At 33.9% G+C, this 13,489-nt stretch overlaps 2 protein-coding genes across 4 annotated transcripts; one reads left to right on the forward strand and one right to left on the reverse strand.

The window, feature by feature from the left end:
• Nucleotides 1–1,996: 1,996 nt before the first annotated feature.
• On the forward strand, nucleotides 1,997–3,343 carry LOC18050164 (CASP-like protein 1E1). 2 transcript variants are annotated; one of them, XM_006444174.2, is made up of 2 exons: nucleotides 1,997–2,411; nucleotides 2,800–3,343. In XM_006444174.2, exons 1-2 carry the CDS (start codon nucleotides 2,152–2,154, stop codon nucleotides 3,137–3,139), a joined length of 600 nt encoding a protein of 199 aa, XP_006444237.1. In that variant the 5' UTR covers nucleotides 1,997–2,151; the 3' UTR covers nucleotides 3,140–3,343. The 2 variants fall into 2 exon arrangements, with proteins under 2 accessions (XP_006444237.1, XP_024045034.1); XM_024189266.1 differs by having other exon boundaries at nucleotides 2,811–3,343.
• A 177-nt stretch (nucleotides 3,344–3,520) lies between these two features.
• LOC18050165 (zinc finger protein CONSTANS-LIKE 13) lies at nucleotides 3,521–7,168 on the reverse strand. Of its 2 annotated transcripts, none has more exons than XM_006444175.2 (5): nucleotides 6,396–7,168; nucleotides 5,546–5,761; nucleotides 5,130–5,410; nucleotides 4,810–4,906; nucleotides 3,521–3,867 (listed from the first exon to the last, which is right to left on the reverse strand). In XM_006444175.2, exons 1-4 carry the CDS (start codon nucleotides 6,969–6,971, stop codon nucleotides 4,816–4,818), a joined length of 1,164 nt encoding a protein of 387 aa, XP_006444238.1. In that variant the 5' UTR covers nucleotides 6,972–7,168; the 3' UTR covers nucleotides 3,521–3,867; nucleotides 4,810–4,815. The 2 variants fall into 2 exon arrangements, with proteins under 2 accessions (XP_006444238.1, XP_024045635.1); XM_024189867.1 differs by lacking the exon at nucleotides 3,521–3,867 and adding an exon at nucleotides 3,874–4,575.
• Nucleotides 7,169–13,489: the final 6,321 nt, after the last annotated feature.

The raw sequence follows: 13,489 nt of genomic DNA on the forward strand, positions 1-13,489 counted from the left end.
GTCAGTCGGCCTTTGGCTAAGTTGTTAGGGTTGCTTGGAGGTCGACAGTTCGAACCCTCGTAAACGTAATGTAGACATATTTCATTATTTAATTATAATGTATAATTGAGTGAAGGTAATATTCTTCCTTACCCAAATATGAGTGGAGTAGATATCCTTTGAATATTAGTAAGGGTTAAAAATTTGGGCAAAACTCTATAAGCATTGATATAAATTGGTCATAGTAATAGTTTAATTTATAAATATCAATTATAATTTCATGTAATATGAGTTGTAGAAGTAGACATCCCTCAAATATTAGTGAATGTTAAAAATCTAGGCAGAGCTCTATAAGCATTGATGTAAGTTGGTTAGACATTCTTCGAATATTAGTAAGGGTTAAAAATTTTGATAGAGCTCTATAAATATTGATGTAAGTTGGTCCTAGTAATAGTATGATTTGTAAATATCAGTTATAATATTATGTAATATGAGTTGTAGAAGTAGAATATTAGTGAGGGGTTAAAAATTTGGATTCCGTAGAAATAGACATCTCTCGAAGATTAGTGGGGGTTAAAAATCTGGGAAGAGCTCCATAAATATTGATGTAAGTTGGTCTCAGTAATAATTTAATTTGTAAATATCAGTTATAATCTCATATAATATGAATTGTAGTTTGAGTAATACTCTCATGAAATCATCCAGTAATAGTCTGATTTGTAAATATCAGTTATAATCTCATATAATATGAGTTGTAGTTTGAGCAATAGTCTCATATAATAATAATAATAAAAAGATATTGTGTAGGATTTTATTTTCAGTAAACTAGTGGAGAAAATGCATAATTTTCTTAAACAATCAAGTTTTAGGTACTCTTAGCTCAAGTGTATCCGTTTAAATGATATTTCAAAAGTGAAAGGGCCTGTTTGATAGCGCAATTGCCCCAAACGCTCTCGAAGTCTTTTTAAATTTCAATTGTTTTCAGCCACACATTGCAGTGTTAGAACTAAAAGTGGCAAACAAAATTTAGTCAAGAAAATGAGTCGGTTATGTTCTGGTGTGTTACTGTATTCTTCTCAATTAATTATACAAGAGTAAATTAATACTGATGTGATAATAATCTAACATTTATTTCCTTGTCGGAGTTTGGTTGTGTAGTAATTTCAGTCAACCACAAAATCTAATTAATTGCTGGAATCACGTTTGCTATGTACAAAATTACACATGAAATTAAGGGTTGTATTAAATTTCAGTGTTTGGCAGTTGACCTAATTGCTTATGAAAATGCTTTAACCTTTGTATATCAATCACGGTACCGTCACTCACTGGTTGGTTGCCATTAAGATTTAGGGTTGCATAACTAAATTGGAATTAGAATAGAAAGCGACTTATCAACTTCTGATTAACTAAGTACATGTTAATTATGAGAAAGTCTCTGGTGTTATCAAGACTGCCGCATTATCATAACATCATGCATCTATTTATTACTGAATTTTAATTTTAAAAATCAGCAAAAAATACATTGTCTATGTATTTCCAAAATGCGCTCTCTTTTGTTAACTTCAAATCCAGTGCTAAGTTTGCATTATATATATGAATCTGGTCAGTACATATCCTTTTATTGACAACCAATCACTGACAACTAGCAGTATTTGCTCATATCAGTAGGGCCATGTCGAAGTCTGCAAAATCTTTTTGGTGCTGCCATTACCGCATCATCATACTAGAATGAAATTACTAATGCAGCAAACCACCACATGTATGCAATATTAATCCTCTTCAAATTCATTTCTTTTTTTGAGAAGTATAATGGACCTTCTTTTGCATGGCAATTTTGGATGTACTAATCTGACAATTAAACTTTAGTATAATTTCCACCCCCGTGTTATTTTTCCCCACGCTCTGTGGCTTAAATAGTATTTGTGATGATGTGAAGCAATTTCAAATTGCCCCCAACAACCTGTAATATTTAAATGTAGTACCTTCAGCAGCAAATGCAAACTCGAGTGTTATTTAATACGCATTCCATATGCAGCAATTACCTTCAATGCTCCTCCAACTCCCCCACTTCAAAACCCATCTACTCACTCAAACACAGTCACTTACTTCACCCATTAACCGATCTTTCTTCTCAACTTAAGCTGGCTAGGTTGCTAACTTGCTATTGCCACAATGGGGAGCCAGTACAAACCCAGCAACATGGACGGAGTTGCAACTGTAAGCAATGTGAAAGTTGTGGAGAGCTCAAAGAGAGTAATGTTCAAATCCAGTGATGTTATGCTACGTATTCTGGGATTCTCCCTCACATTCATTGCTGCGATTGTTGTTGGTGTTGATAAGGAGACTAAGATTATTTCTTTTACTCTTGCCGAAACCATGCCCTCTGTGCAAGTTTCTGTCACTGCTAAGTGGCAATTTATGTCTGCTTTTGTGTAAGTTCTCTTAACTAACTTTCTTTATTATTTTTTCTTATTCTTGTATGTTATACAAGTTGATCATGGTGCATTGGAGATCATCTTGTAACAATAGGGTTTTGTTCTTGGTAAATAAAATATCCAAGTTTTGATCCTTAATCCCTTCATCATTTTCTTCTTTGGCTCCCTCTGGTATTGTTTGCTGCGCCTTCTAAGCCACAGCTGCTGTAGAATGGAGTCTTTAAATGTAAAAAAAAAATAGTAATGTACATTTGACAGCTTGTACTGCAAAATCTAAGCTGAAAGTGTTTGCCAAACACATTGGCAGAGCATTAGTTTCCTCTGTATTATTATGACTTTTTTTTTTCCAAGGCCTGATATTTTCTCCATCTAATAAATTTCCTAGGTACTTCCTAGTATCAAATGCTATAGCAAGTTCATACGCAGCATTATCTTTGGCATTTACCTTGGCAATCACGAGATTCCACAACAACGCAGCTTTGGGACTCATCATGTTAGATTTAATCACCATGGGGCTGCTGTTCTCGGCCAATGGAGCAGCCATGGCTATCGGAATGATCGGTCTTAAGGGGAACTCACATGTTCACTGGAATAAGGTTTGCAATGTGTTTGGTGGCTTCTGCCGGAATTTCACCGCTGCTCTGGTCTTATCCATACTTGGATCGTTTGCCTTTCTGTTTTTGGTAGCAGTTGCTATTCTTAACCTCCACAAAAGATCTCAGTAGACGAATTTAAAGCGAACTCCAGATTTATATATATAACAATATTATTGTGTGTGTATTTTTAATCATTTATGGGTTAAGGCTTGTTGTAGCTGAACGAACGATGATGAATCAGGGATATAATAGTATACCAGGTGGATTGTGAGTGCACGACTAGTAATTAATGCTCATTTGCTTTGTAGTAAATTTTAAGTCAATATGGTTGGGTACCTGCATTCCATATCAAAAAAAAGCAAAAAGAAAAAAAAAAGTTGCTTACCTTTACTTGTGGCTTTTATCAAATGAATTGGTTCCAATTCCTGAATGCATTTTTCACCTCACAGCTAGGAATTATATTCAGAATTGAATCTATCTTCTGTAAAAGCCTTTTAGTTTCAATTGGCATAGGGTTAACTTATCAGGCTTAAAATTTCATTTAATCTAAAAGTTATCTTTTTTAGGAAGGTAACAAAGACATACATTAGCAAGCATTATGGATGGATATGGATACAATCCTAGCTCAGAGCCGAAAAGCAAAAGAAAACTCTCATTTCTTTATTTTCTCACAAAACGAGCGAATTCTCCAGCGGAACTAGAAGATCAGATCAGCAACACTATCACGAATAAGTTATATGGGGCAAAATGGGACATATAATATTGGGAAGGAGAGGTTAATAAATCTCCCTTCCTGAGCGCATCCCAGCACAGGCATAAAATCTGGGTTGGCCTGTGTTCACAGTCCAACCAAAACCCTGATGAAAGAAAATTCAGTATTATTGAGGATTTCAGTAAATTGTAAGCCACCAATTATACTAGCAAAGTAACAGGATTTCCCATGACAAGCATCTTTCGCATACTCTGCCATGCAGAAACAAGCGGTGCAATGCATTTGTCAGTATACCACAGATTGTGGTCTTTTTCACAATGCAGGTGATAAAGAAGTAGTAGCTAACTAGATATATATAATTGCTCTTGTAAATGACTATCCGCTGAGGGAAGTCAAAGTAATGATGAATTATTAAACAAAGGGTGGTTAAAACACCGGATCCAACTGAGATATGGGAAAATAGGACCACCTTCAGATACGGAACCCACAGAGACTATGGAACCTCTTATACAAGAGGAATTATTATAATCCAATTAAAGCTTAAATAGATAGAAAATTAGGAAACTATTAGAATAAATGCAAAAATTTTAGGAATTTTCCTAGCGTTCATTGTGAGTTTGGAGTAGCATAAAAGAGAAAAGCCAAACTGAGTCATAACTTCAAGGAATTAACTCTTCAATGGACATAAGTGACAATAATTCCAAGCATTGTGGGCATAGTCTAAATCCGTATCAATTGATTAACTTAAATCCCCAACCTGCTGCTGCCATTGAACTTTTTCAACAGTTCCCAAGTTAATTGTTCATTAGATCTTATCTCAAGCCATACCTTGGCTGTCTGGCTATTTATATTTCTGTATGTAACAAACACACAAATAACCAATAAATTTCACATTTTCTGCTCAAGAATGAATCCACATTCTTTCACACTACAAAACACAAATATAATCCTATTATTGGCAACGAAGACTATACGATACATGAGAAAGAACTAAATACACCTAAGAAGAGTTTTTAACCCCCCCCCCCCCCAAAAATAATCAGACATACATTAGCAGCCAAAGAAATTCTCAATCACAACTGCTTACCAGCATTTAATGATCAATCTTAGCAAAACGTCCCTTAATTCTTGTCCTGCTTTCAGCCCGAACCTTCCTAGACTCATATCTGACGTGCTTATCATACCTGTTATCCTCCACATAAGTATCCATGATAAGACCAACGGCAATTGAAATATATGTATGAATCATCAGGAAAACACATTTAAGTACCAGAAAATTTGTTAAGAAATCATACACATCTTGGAAATTTTGGAATGTATAAAAGCAACTATTTTTCCATAATTCTTTGATTTTTAAAAGTGGGTAACTGGAAGGCAATGGCTCAAAGGGTTTAGGTGTTGTCCTACCTCCTTGTTTTCTTTTTCTCCTTGTATCTTGAGAGAGCAGAATCTCTTTCCTGACTGTTTAACTCATGTACAGAAACTCTATGAAAAACTGATGACTTTTCAGTATTAGTGGGATGTTGTGATTGCCCTTCACCGCCTTCATTGATGTTCTTCACAAATCCATCAGTGTCAAAATGTTTTTCAGGGACAATAAAACTTTCCTCCTTACAGCTTTTAAATAACGTCGAAGGAAGCTGATTTGCATGGTCAAAACTATCACCAAACCACTGAAGTGTACTGGCCTGCATAGGGGGAGGAATTAGAGCACGTAGAAAGCTCTCCAATACAGGTCTTATTGGAAGCAGTTCAAATTCAAGGTTTCAACATTTATGTATTAAAATTAACATCAAGAACAAAGCATGGAAAGCAGCTTTTACCTCGTAAGCAGGAAATCTGTTTGGTTCTGCATCAAGTTCTGAACCTGTGTTCATATTTCCTGGTTGCGAGATTGGTTCGGGTACTAATGAGTGAAAACCAACAATGGGTTCATCAATATTTGCATTTTCATACTTAAAGTTGGGATCAAGCTTTGCAAGTTGACGAAGCTGATGAAGCATTTCTTCCTTGTGTTGGCCACCGGCAGCATTACGGTTCTGATTCAACAAGAATACCCTGAAGCAAGTCATAATCATAATAGAACATAGACAAGTTCACCAAATTCACTTCAAAGTAATCCATTACAAACAAGATAAAAGGCCTTAACCATTAAATGAAAATACAATAGACAATTGAGACATAAAATTAATTTGCTGCAACTAAACCTACCATCACTAATTTAAAGTCCTAGGAAAAACATATACAGTGATGTGAAATTCATACCAGAACCTGATGAATCTCAAATCAAAGTCCATCAAACCCAGTAAAAGAACCTAAACATGATCACCAGCCTCCTTAGTGAAAAACACATACAGTGATGTGAAATTCGTACCAGAACTTGATGAATCTCAAATCAAAGTCCATCAAACTCAGTAAAAGAACCTAAACACGATCACCAATCTTCTTAGTGAATTAATAAAAACACAAATATAATCCTAGGAACACCCAAAACCCTAAATTACGGTTGGCAGTACAAAACAAAAGGCAAAATTAGAATCCAAAATTTTTAGCTTTCAGATGCTATCATGGCAATTAGGAAAACATTCCTTCCATGACTTGAAATCTGGAACTTTTTGAAACATAAAATTAAATTTGAATAAGTAATTAAAAAAGAAGAAGAAAAATACTTGCCTTAGGCAAAGGAGGCACGCCAATAGCTTGAAAATTGTGACCCGCGTTACTAGAAACGATCAAATCATCAAGAGACACAAAATCTGGAGTTTCCCAAGCAAACAAGTCCGAAAAGCCATCACTATCAACGCCATCAAAATGACTATAGTTTCTAGTCTCATCATTCAAAAACAGAGCTTTACTATCCAAATCATCGAACCCAATTATTGCAAACATTTCATTCACTGATGGGCACCCACTAAAGGACTCAATGGGTCTACGATTATGCACAGAAGAGACACGTAAGTTGCTCTGGCTGTGACTTTCCCAGTCACAGTTGGTGCACAAAACGGAGTGCTCTGTTTCGCAAAAGATGGAAGCAGGGGAAGCGTCACAGACATCACAGAGCTGCGAGCGAGAGTGCTTGGAGAAGAGCTGGTTTGTCGAGTGAACTTCCTTGTCACAAAATAAGCAAAGCTTGGCTGTGTCAGCTCTGCAGTACAAAACAGCCACTCTGTCGTTACAGTAATCGCAGAGACGCCCTTTTCTTTGGTCTTGTCTCTGCTCATGCTCTGTTGCTTGGGTAGCACCGGTCATTGCTTTCGTATAATTTTGTTGAGGGGTTTTGGTTTGCCCTTTTTTATTTTTTGGATAGAAGAAGGAGAGGAGTGTCTACATTCTAATCTTGTCGTTTCTTGCTGAGCAAGACACGAAGTATCTTGAAGACCAAATTGATATTTTCGCTTGTTCTTTCTAATGAATGAAGAAAGTGATAGCTTTCACCTTTTTCTTACGAGCTTAAGACGCTGAAAAAAAAAACTCAGCAGTTACTTCTACTACTATTATTTATTCTCAACTAAGCTTGGAACCCGTTCATACTTTTACTAGAAACAAACAAAATAAGATTTAGAAATCAAATTACCTTCTTGACCTTGTGGTATTTATTTATTTATCATCTCCTGGCCACATCGCATTGAATGAAGAGCACGTAGAATGAATTAATTGGTGCCGGGGTCCAGCCACCAACCGTTACGGCAGTTTTAACATTTTGTTCTACCAGTCACAAGTTTTAAATTTACTCGCAGTTTTAGGGAAATAGAAGTGCAATTAAAAGTGCCCCAAAATCACGGTTCACAAACAGCACCGTAAGAAAAATTTGATGATGATGATGATGACGACAATGATGATCGAAGGAAGTTGCTGGACAGCCGACTACGTTGCAGCAGCCTACCGCTTCCATACTGACGGCTCACGTGTGTCGTTAATTTTCACAAGTTTCCTGCTAACGACCACAATCACCATCCAACAACTTCACCGTATGAAATCTCTCGATATTATGCCATTACATCATCACATCGTCATCATCATCATCATTATTATTATTATCATTATTGTTCTTTCGCTCAGCTCCCTCCACCCGTCATAGTTAGACTCATGGCAGACGGTCCGGATGTTGCATTTTCTAAAATATAATTTCTTTATATACACTATATGGGGTATTAGTATTTTTATAATTTTTTATTCAATTAATTAATAAACTATATAATATATACAGAGAATCTAAATTTTAAAAAAGTGCAACATATTAAAAATAAATCATTTTGTTTCATATATTTAACTATCAATTTTAATATTGAAATGTTATGTGATTGTATGTGCACTCGAATAATACATACGTGACCATCGTGCGCACTCATCATATAACAAGATCCTGTGCTTTCAAAATAATATTAGAAAAGGGAAAGCCTACGTAACGGAACACCTACCAACTCATCTCTCTTAAACACACTAACTCTTGAAAGAACATAAACAGATAAAATTAATTAACATTTCAGTCATGTTCCATAGAAATCACAACATGTATAATTAGCTGAAATTGCAATGAACAAATAAATAAAAAAAAATAAAAGAAAACAAAAGGATACTTTGAAACACTAGAGCACTCTAGGCATCAGGTTGTTAGGAAAGCCCACAACCTGAACTGTTGGAAACTTGGCTCTATAGTCCATTAGTACATTGGTTATGCTCAAATCTATACATTTTTGTCAAGGTGATTATGGTGCTCAAATCTAAAGATACATTATGATTTAATAATTTCCTCATCTACCTTGTTCCTTGTTGCCCTAGCTCCCAACCACTCAACCATTTAGGGTTGAGTTTCTTTGAACATTCTTTTATTCATGTTAGTGTGGAGCATTCAAATATTTGGAGACACAAAGGTAATTTGATGGGTGGACAAACTGTCGAAAATGCCTCCATGATGTCTTCAAAAGCTAACCCTTACTAAAATATGCTTTCTGAAGTCAACTATGCCTTTATCTACATTTTCCCAAAACTTAAACATGTATGAGATATATATATATATATATATATATATATATATATATAGAAAAATGAACAAAGAGAGAGGATCAGAAGCCCATGAAACTAGGATGAGAAGTCCCGAGGTCCAAACTGTAAAGAAGAAAGCAATTCTCTCCATTAAATGAAAAACTTGAAATTCAGTTAATGCTTACAAGGTATTTATTTGTTCTAATGTGAAATTACATTTTAATAACTTTATTGTGATTTAAGGTGTATACACTAACAGAGGGAAGGACCACGATTGGGAAGTTCTAGCAATGCTACAACTTAGAACGAGTTACCTACAACATAGACTACAGTAAAATATATTATGCTAGATATTCCAACGTCTGTCAAATTTCTAGAGTTTGTAATAATACTAGGCAAGTGTGTGGTTCTGTAACCCTACAAACTTACCAATAACCACAAACAAACAAAGACAAGAGCTTTAAATCCTTTTAGATTTTTCTTAGTGTGTGTCTGAGTTAACATAAAACATAACAGCTACCAAATTGAAGTAAGTGTAGTAATATTTACAAATTTAGCAAGTATATAATCATCAGTTGCTAATATATGACAATTCAATGAAGGATTTTCATACCAAAACAAAAACCTAGATAGAAGATGCAGCAACCTTAGAGAACAATTAATTGAAATGGAGAAAATTAATTGTTCATACCAAAACAAAAAACATAAGAATAATTCCAGCTTGCCCAGTTGGGAGACATCAGCTATATATTTATATGTGTATATAATATATTTTAACCACACTGACTGTGTATATGAAATTTGTTGGCTTTTTTTCTTTTTTCTGGTAAGAAATTTATTGGCAATAAATGTAGCGGAAGATCTTATCATAGCACAGAACACAAATTTTGTAGCGTCTCCTATAGTGCTCGCATCTAAAAAACACCAAAATAATATGAAAACATAAACATCTTTTTCATTAAAAAAAAAAAAGAAAAAGAAAAGAAATTACAATTTTGAGAAGGGGTCTATACTAACCCATATTCTAATTTGCCCACGTCTTCTTTGTTTGTTTGAGGGGCCGAGGCGAGCACGAAGACTCTTTGCCTTTTCTTTTTTTTTTTTCTTTTTCTCTACTGTAAACGATGATGATAAATCACTACGCCTCTTCCATTGACTAAGAGGCCGATATAGAAGAACAATGATGATGATCATTGATGAACAATATTTTTATGTTGTTACTTTTTTTAAAAAAAAATTATTTTAGCAAAATACTGACTAGATTGTAGATCAACCGAGTGAGAAAGAAAAATTAATAGGAACTGTAAAGCAAGATCGTGACCACTAAATGGGTAAATCAAATCCTCAATCCAATTATAACTCGTGTTAGCGAGTAATTTTATTATGCCATGGCCCGAAGGTCGACCCTCAACTGATATTTACAATCACTTAATGCTAGAGAAAAATCTATTTTACCTTAAATGCGGGGAGCTCGAACCCATTCTGCTCTATTGGCAAAGAAAACATAATTAATATAACACAACATAGTGTGAGAGAAAAAAAATTATCAATTAAAATGTTATATTTTATTACGTCTTACTTATATATCCTTATCATTGTTAAAAGTATTATACTAATTAATTAATTAGTAAGAGCACTAATATTTTAATACAAAATAGACATTACCAAAATAAAAGTTAGGTTACTGCTTATCCTATAATATTATTATTTCTATTTTGATAGTGTCTTCCTAGATATCAAATATCATTTTCTATTAATCAATGTAGGTTATTTAATTATCACTTGTCCAATAGATCGATGCTAATTACCACGTCCGCTTAAAATGAAATCTATTAAGAGATTTTTTGAAAACTGCAGCATTAGTCCAATGATGAAATTAAAAAAAAAATGTCAGTAATTTTCACATTTCTCAATATTATCACATGTTTTAATTTTCATTCCAATTAGTGATAGCAGTTGGAAAATATATAGTTATTGATACAATACTTATTATCTTTAACATTGTAGTGGTTGTCATTAGACCTCCGCTAGGAGAATTTCTTTTTTATGTAGATGCTCAATAAATTTTGAAATTTTTATTTGTCCAGTCATTTTCATAAAATAATTATCGAAATTAACAATGTCACAAAATTTCTTAACATAATAGTCACTTATACGCACGCGCACATAGATACACACGTGCGTACGAGCGCACACGCACACACGTACACACACGCGCGTGTGCACACACACAGAGAGCGCATTAGTCACTGACCATTGTTTGATAAAGTATTATTTGAACAAACATCCACCAAAAGTATGATTGAGTAATTTTCAAACAGTTTAATTTGACTAGTCATTTGAGTTTGAATTTTAGAAAATGTAAGGGATTAAAAAATATATTTAAAATTTACCCATCCCTATTTTACACACACAAAAAATAATAATTATAATAATAATAACATCCACCGCTCCACCTTCCGAGGTAATGAAACCCCATCTTTGGATTTTTTTTTTTTGTTTTATATAACTCATCGATATACACGTAGAGATAACACATGTTTTTCCACCACAAATAGAGGAAAAAATTATGAGTTTTGAAGCCACATATTTCTCTTTTAAAAAAGAAACGAGACTATAGATGGCAAAATACTCTATGAGTTTGGGGTTTCATGGGGTCTCATCTCAAATGGAGTAAATTTTGAATAATTTTTGGGGAATAGGGAAAAAATAATCTCCAAATTTTTACTGAGGAGGGATTTGGTTTTGTATTCTCCACCCTAATCCGCATTATATATAAATATTTTTTTAATTTTTATTTAATAATATTTATTTTATCAATTATAATATTAGTTAATAAATTTTCTTTTTATTTTACCTAATATAAATAGACTATAAGTAAAAGAAAACCTTACAATATAATTCTTATTCAACCTTAAAACATTATGATGTTTTCTTTTTTCACTTAAAATGCTACTCTCTTCAAACATTTTTCAATTTTAATATCATTTTAAAATATTTTTTCAAACTTTTGCAGATTTTTTTAAATATTTTATAATATAGTGATTTTATTTAGGATCCAGCTATGTTGCAACAGTGATACTATACCACACTTTTGTCATTATTCTGAAGAGCCGTTGGATGAAAAGTTAGTAAATCTAACGATTGAAATTAGTCATTGAATAAGTGAGGTAAGCACTGGCAACCGTAAAAGGTGGTAAAATTCACTCGTTGAACGACAACTTTATTTTATGTTTGGAAAAAAATTAGAGTTCAACTGATTAATGGGTAGTCGTCATAATCGAACGAAGATGAACACAATTTCTGGGGGGAAAAGATTTTGATAATTCATAGATGAACATGGGCTCTCAACCGTACTAATCCAATGGCGAATTTGATTTTGTAGCGAACGTGATTGCAGTTAAGAATTAATCTAGAGATACCGGAATCAAAAGAAGTTGGTTACAATTGCTGGTGGGGGTGAGATTCCGATGAACATGAGGTCTCAACCTATGGCGAATTTGCCACCAAATCGTCTAACTGCAACCCATATTGAGCAGAGGTAAAAGTTTAAGAATTAGGCATATATGAAAACAGAATGCTCAAACCCCTTTCATGATTTCAATTCCAACTTATCTTCACCACCATTTCCCCCCTCCCAACCAAACCATTTTCAGCTGCAAAACCATGTTGCAAATGCACTGCATAATCACTCACAAATCTCTAAGTCTGATTTCATTCAACTTGACAAAAATTGCATAGACTGACAGCACTCTTGTAATGGCGGCAAACAACCCACTTTTGTAATACCAACATCAGCAACTTCAATGAACCATAAATAAATCAAACAAAATAAACATTTCTGCGAGAGAAATCCCAAGTTCAAATATTCATTAAATCATATTCCAAAAAAAAATAATAATTCACCCAAATATCGAAATTGATTTCAGATCAAAGAAAAAAATATATTCAACCTTACATGCCTGCCCATTTTCTTAGAATTTCCCTCTCTCTATTTTTACAAATTTTTCTTCTGTTGGATCGCTAATTAAAACCCATTAAACCGAAACGCAAAAGTCACTTATCAAAGCGCCTTCGTTTTCACAGAGCTCCATTACCCACTACCAGGCTCCTTTCAACTTATTTTACTTTTTCTTAACCGACTTTCCCATTTCCTTTAACAAAAACGTAGCCATCTCTAAAGCGTTGGATCAGATCCTTTTAAATCCAATGGTTACATTACATAAAAATAAAAAGTGTGGTATGATATCACTGTTGCAACATAGCTTAGTCCTTTTATTTAAGTTCTTAATTTTTAATTTACTAAAATTATGTATCCATGCTTATTATAAAATAAGTAAATGAAAAATGAAGTGATGATGGAAAAATCATTTCCTACCCACTTCATTAAATTTATTGAAGAATGAAATGAGAAATGGAGGTAAAATTTTTAATAAAATAGAGAATGGATTAGAACTTCCCACCCTTATCCCACCCCATTGCCATCCCAATACGAGACTTACATTTATCAAGACGACAGCCAAGTAAAATCCATTCGCTATGGTGGGAGAAGAAGGTGCTTGCGATTTGCGGTCCAAGTGTTCGACTCATCTCTGGCCAAACAAATTGATAAATTTCAATTCTAAACATCATTTTGGTGTTTGATACATTGACCACGGTCAAAGTCCTCGACGATATGCAAATTAACAAATTACAAGAAATCTCATAAGAACCATCGCTACCTGCATGGATAGATATACTGATTCTGGTCATCATCAGCAGACCAATCGATAAAAACGAATATT

Source organism: Citrus clementina, unplaced genomic scaffold (assembly GCF_000493195.1).
Source record: "Citrus clementina cultivar Clemenules unplaced genomic scaffold, Citrus_clementina_v1.0 scaffold_3, whole genome shotgun sequence".
Classification (NCBI taxonomy): Eukaryota; Viridiplantae; Streptophyta; class Magnoliopsida; order Sapindales; family Rutaceae; genus Citrus; species Citrus x clementina.

Excerpts from the sequence above, each read along its gene's own strand:
- LOC18050164 (XM_006444174.2), top strand. The coding sequence starts at position 2,152 with ATGGGGAGCCAGTACAAACCCAGCAACATGGACGGAGTTGCAACTGTA. Across the intron at positions 2,412-2,799 it reads CAATTTATGTCTGCTTTTGT|GTACTTCCTAGTATCAAATG; the intron begins GTAAGTTCTCTT and ends TAAATTTCCTAG.
- LOC18050165 (XM_006444175.2), bottom strand. The coding sequence starts at position 6,971 with ATGACCGGTGCTACCCAAGCAACAGAGCATGAGCAGAGACAAGACCAA. Across the intron at positions 5,762-6,395 it reads GCGTGCCTCCTTTGCCTAAG|AACCGTAATGCTGCCGGTGG; the intron begins GCAAGTATTTTT and ends TTGTTGAATCAG. Across the intron at positions 4,907-5,129 it reads GAGAAAAAGAAAACAAGGAG|GTATGATAAGCACGTCAGAT; the intron begins GTAGGACAACAC and ends GGAGGATAACAG.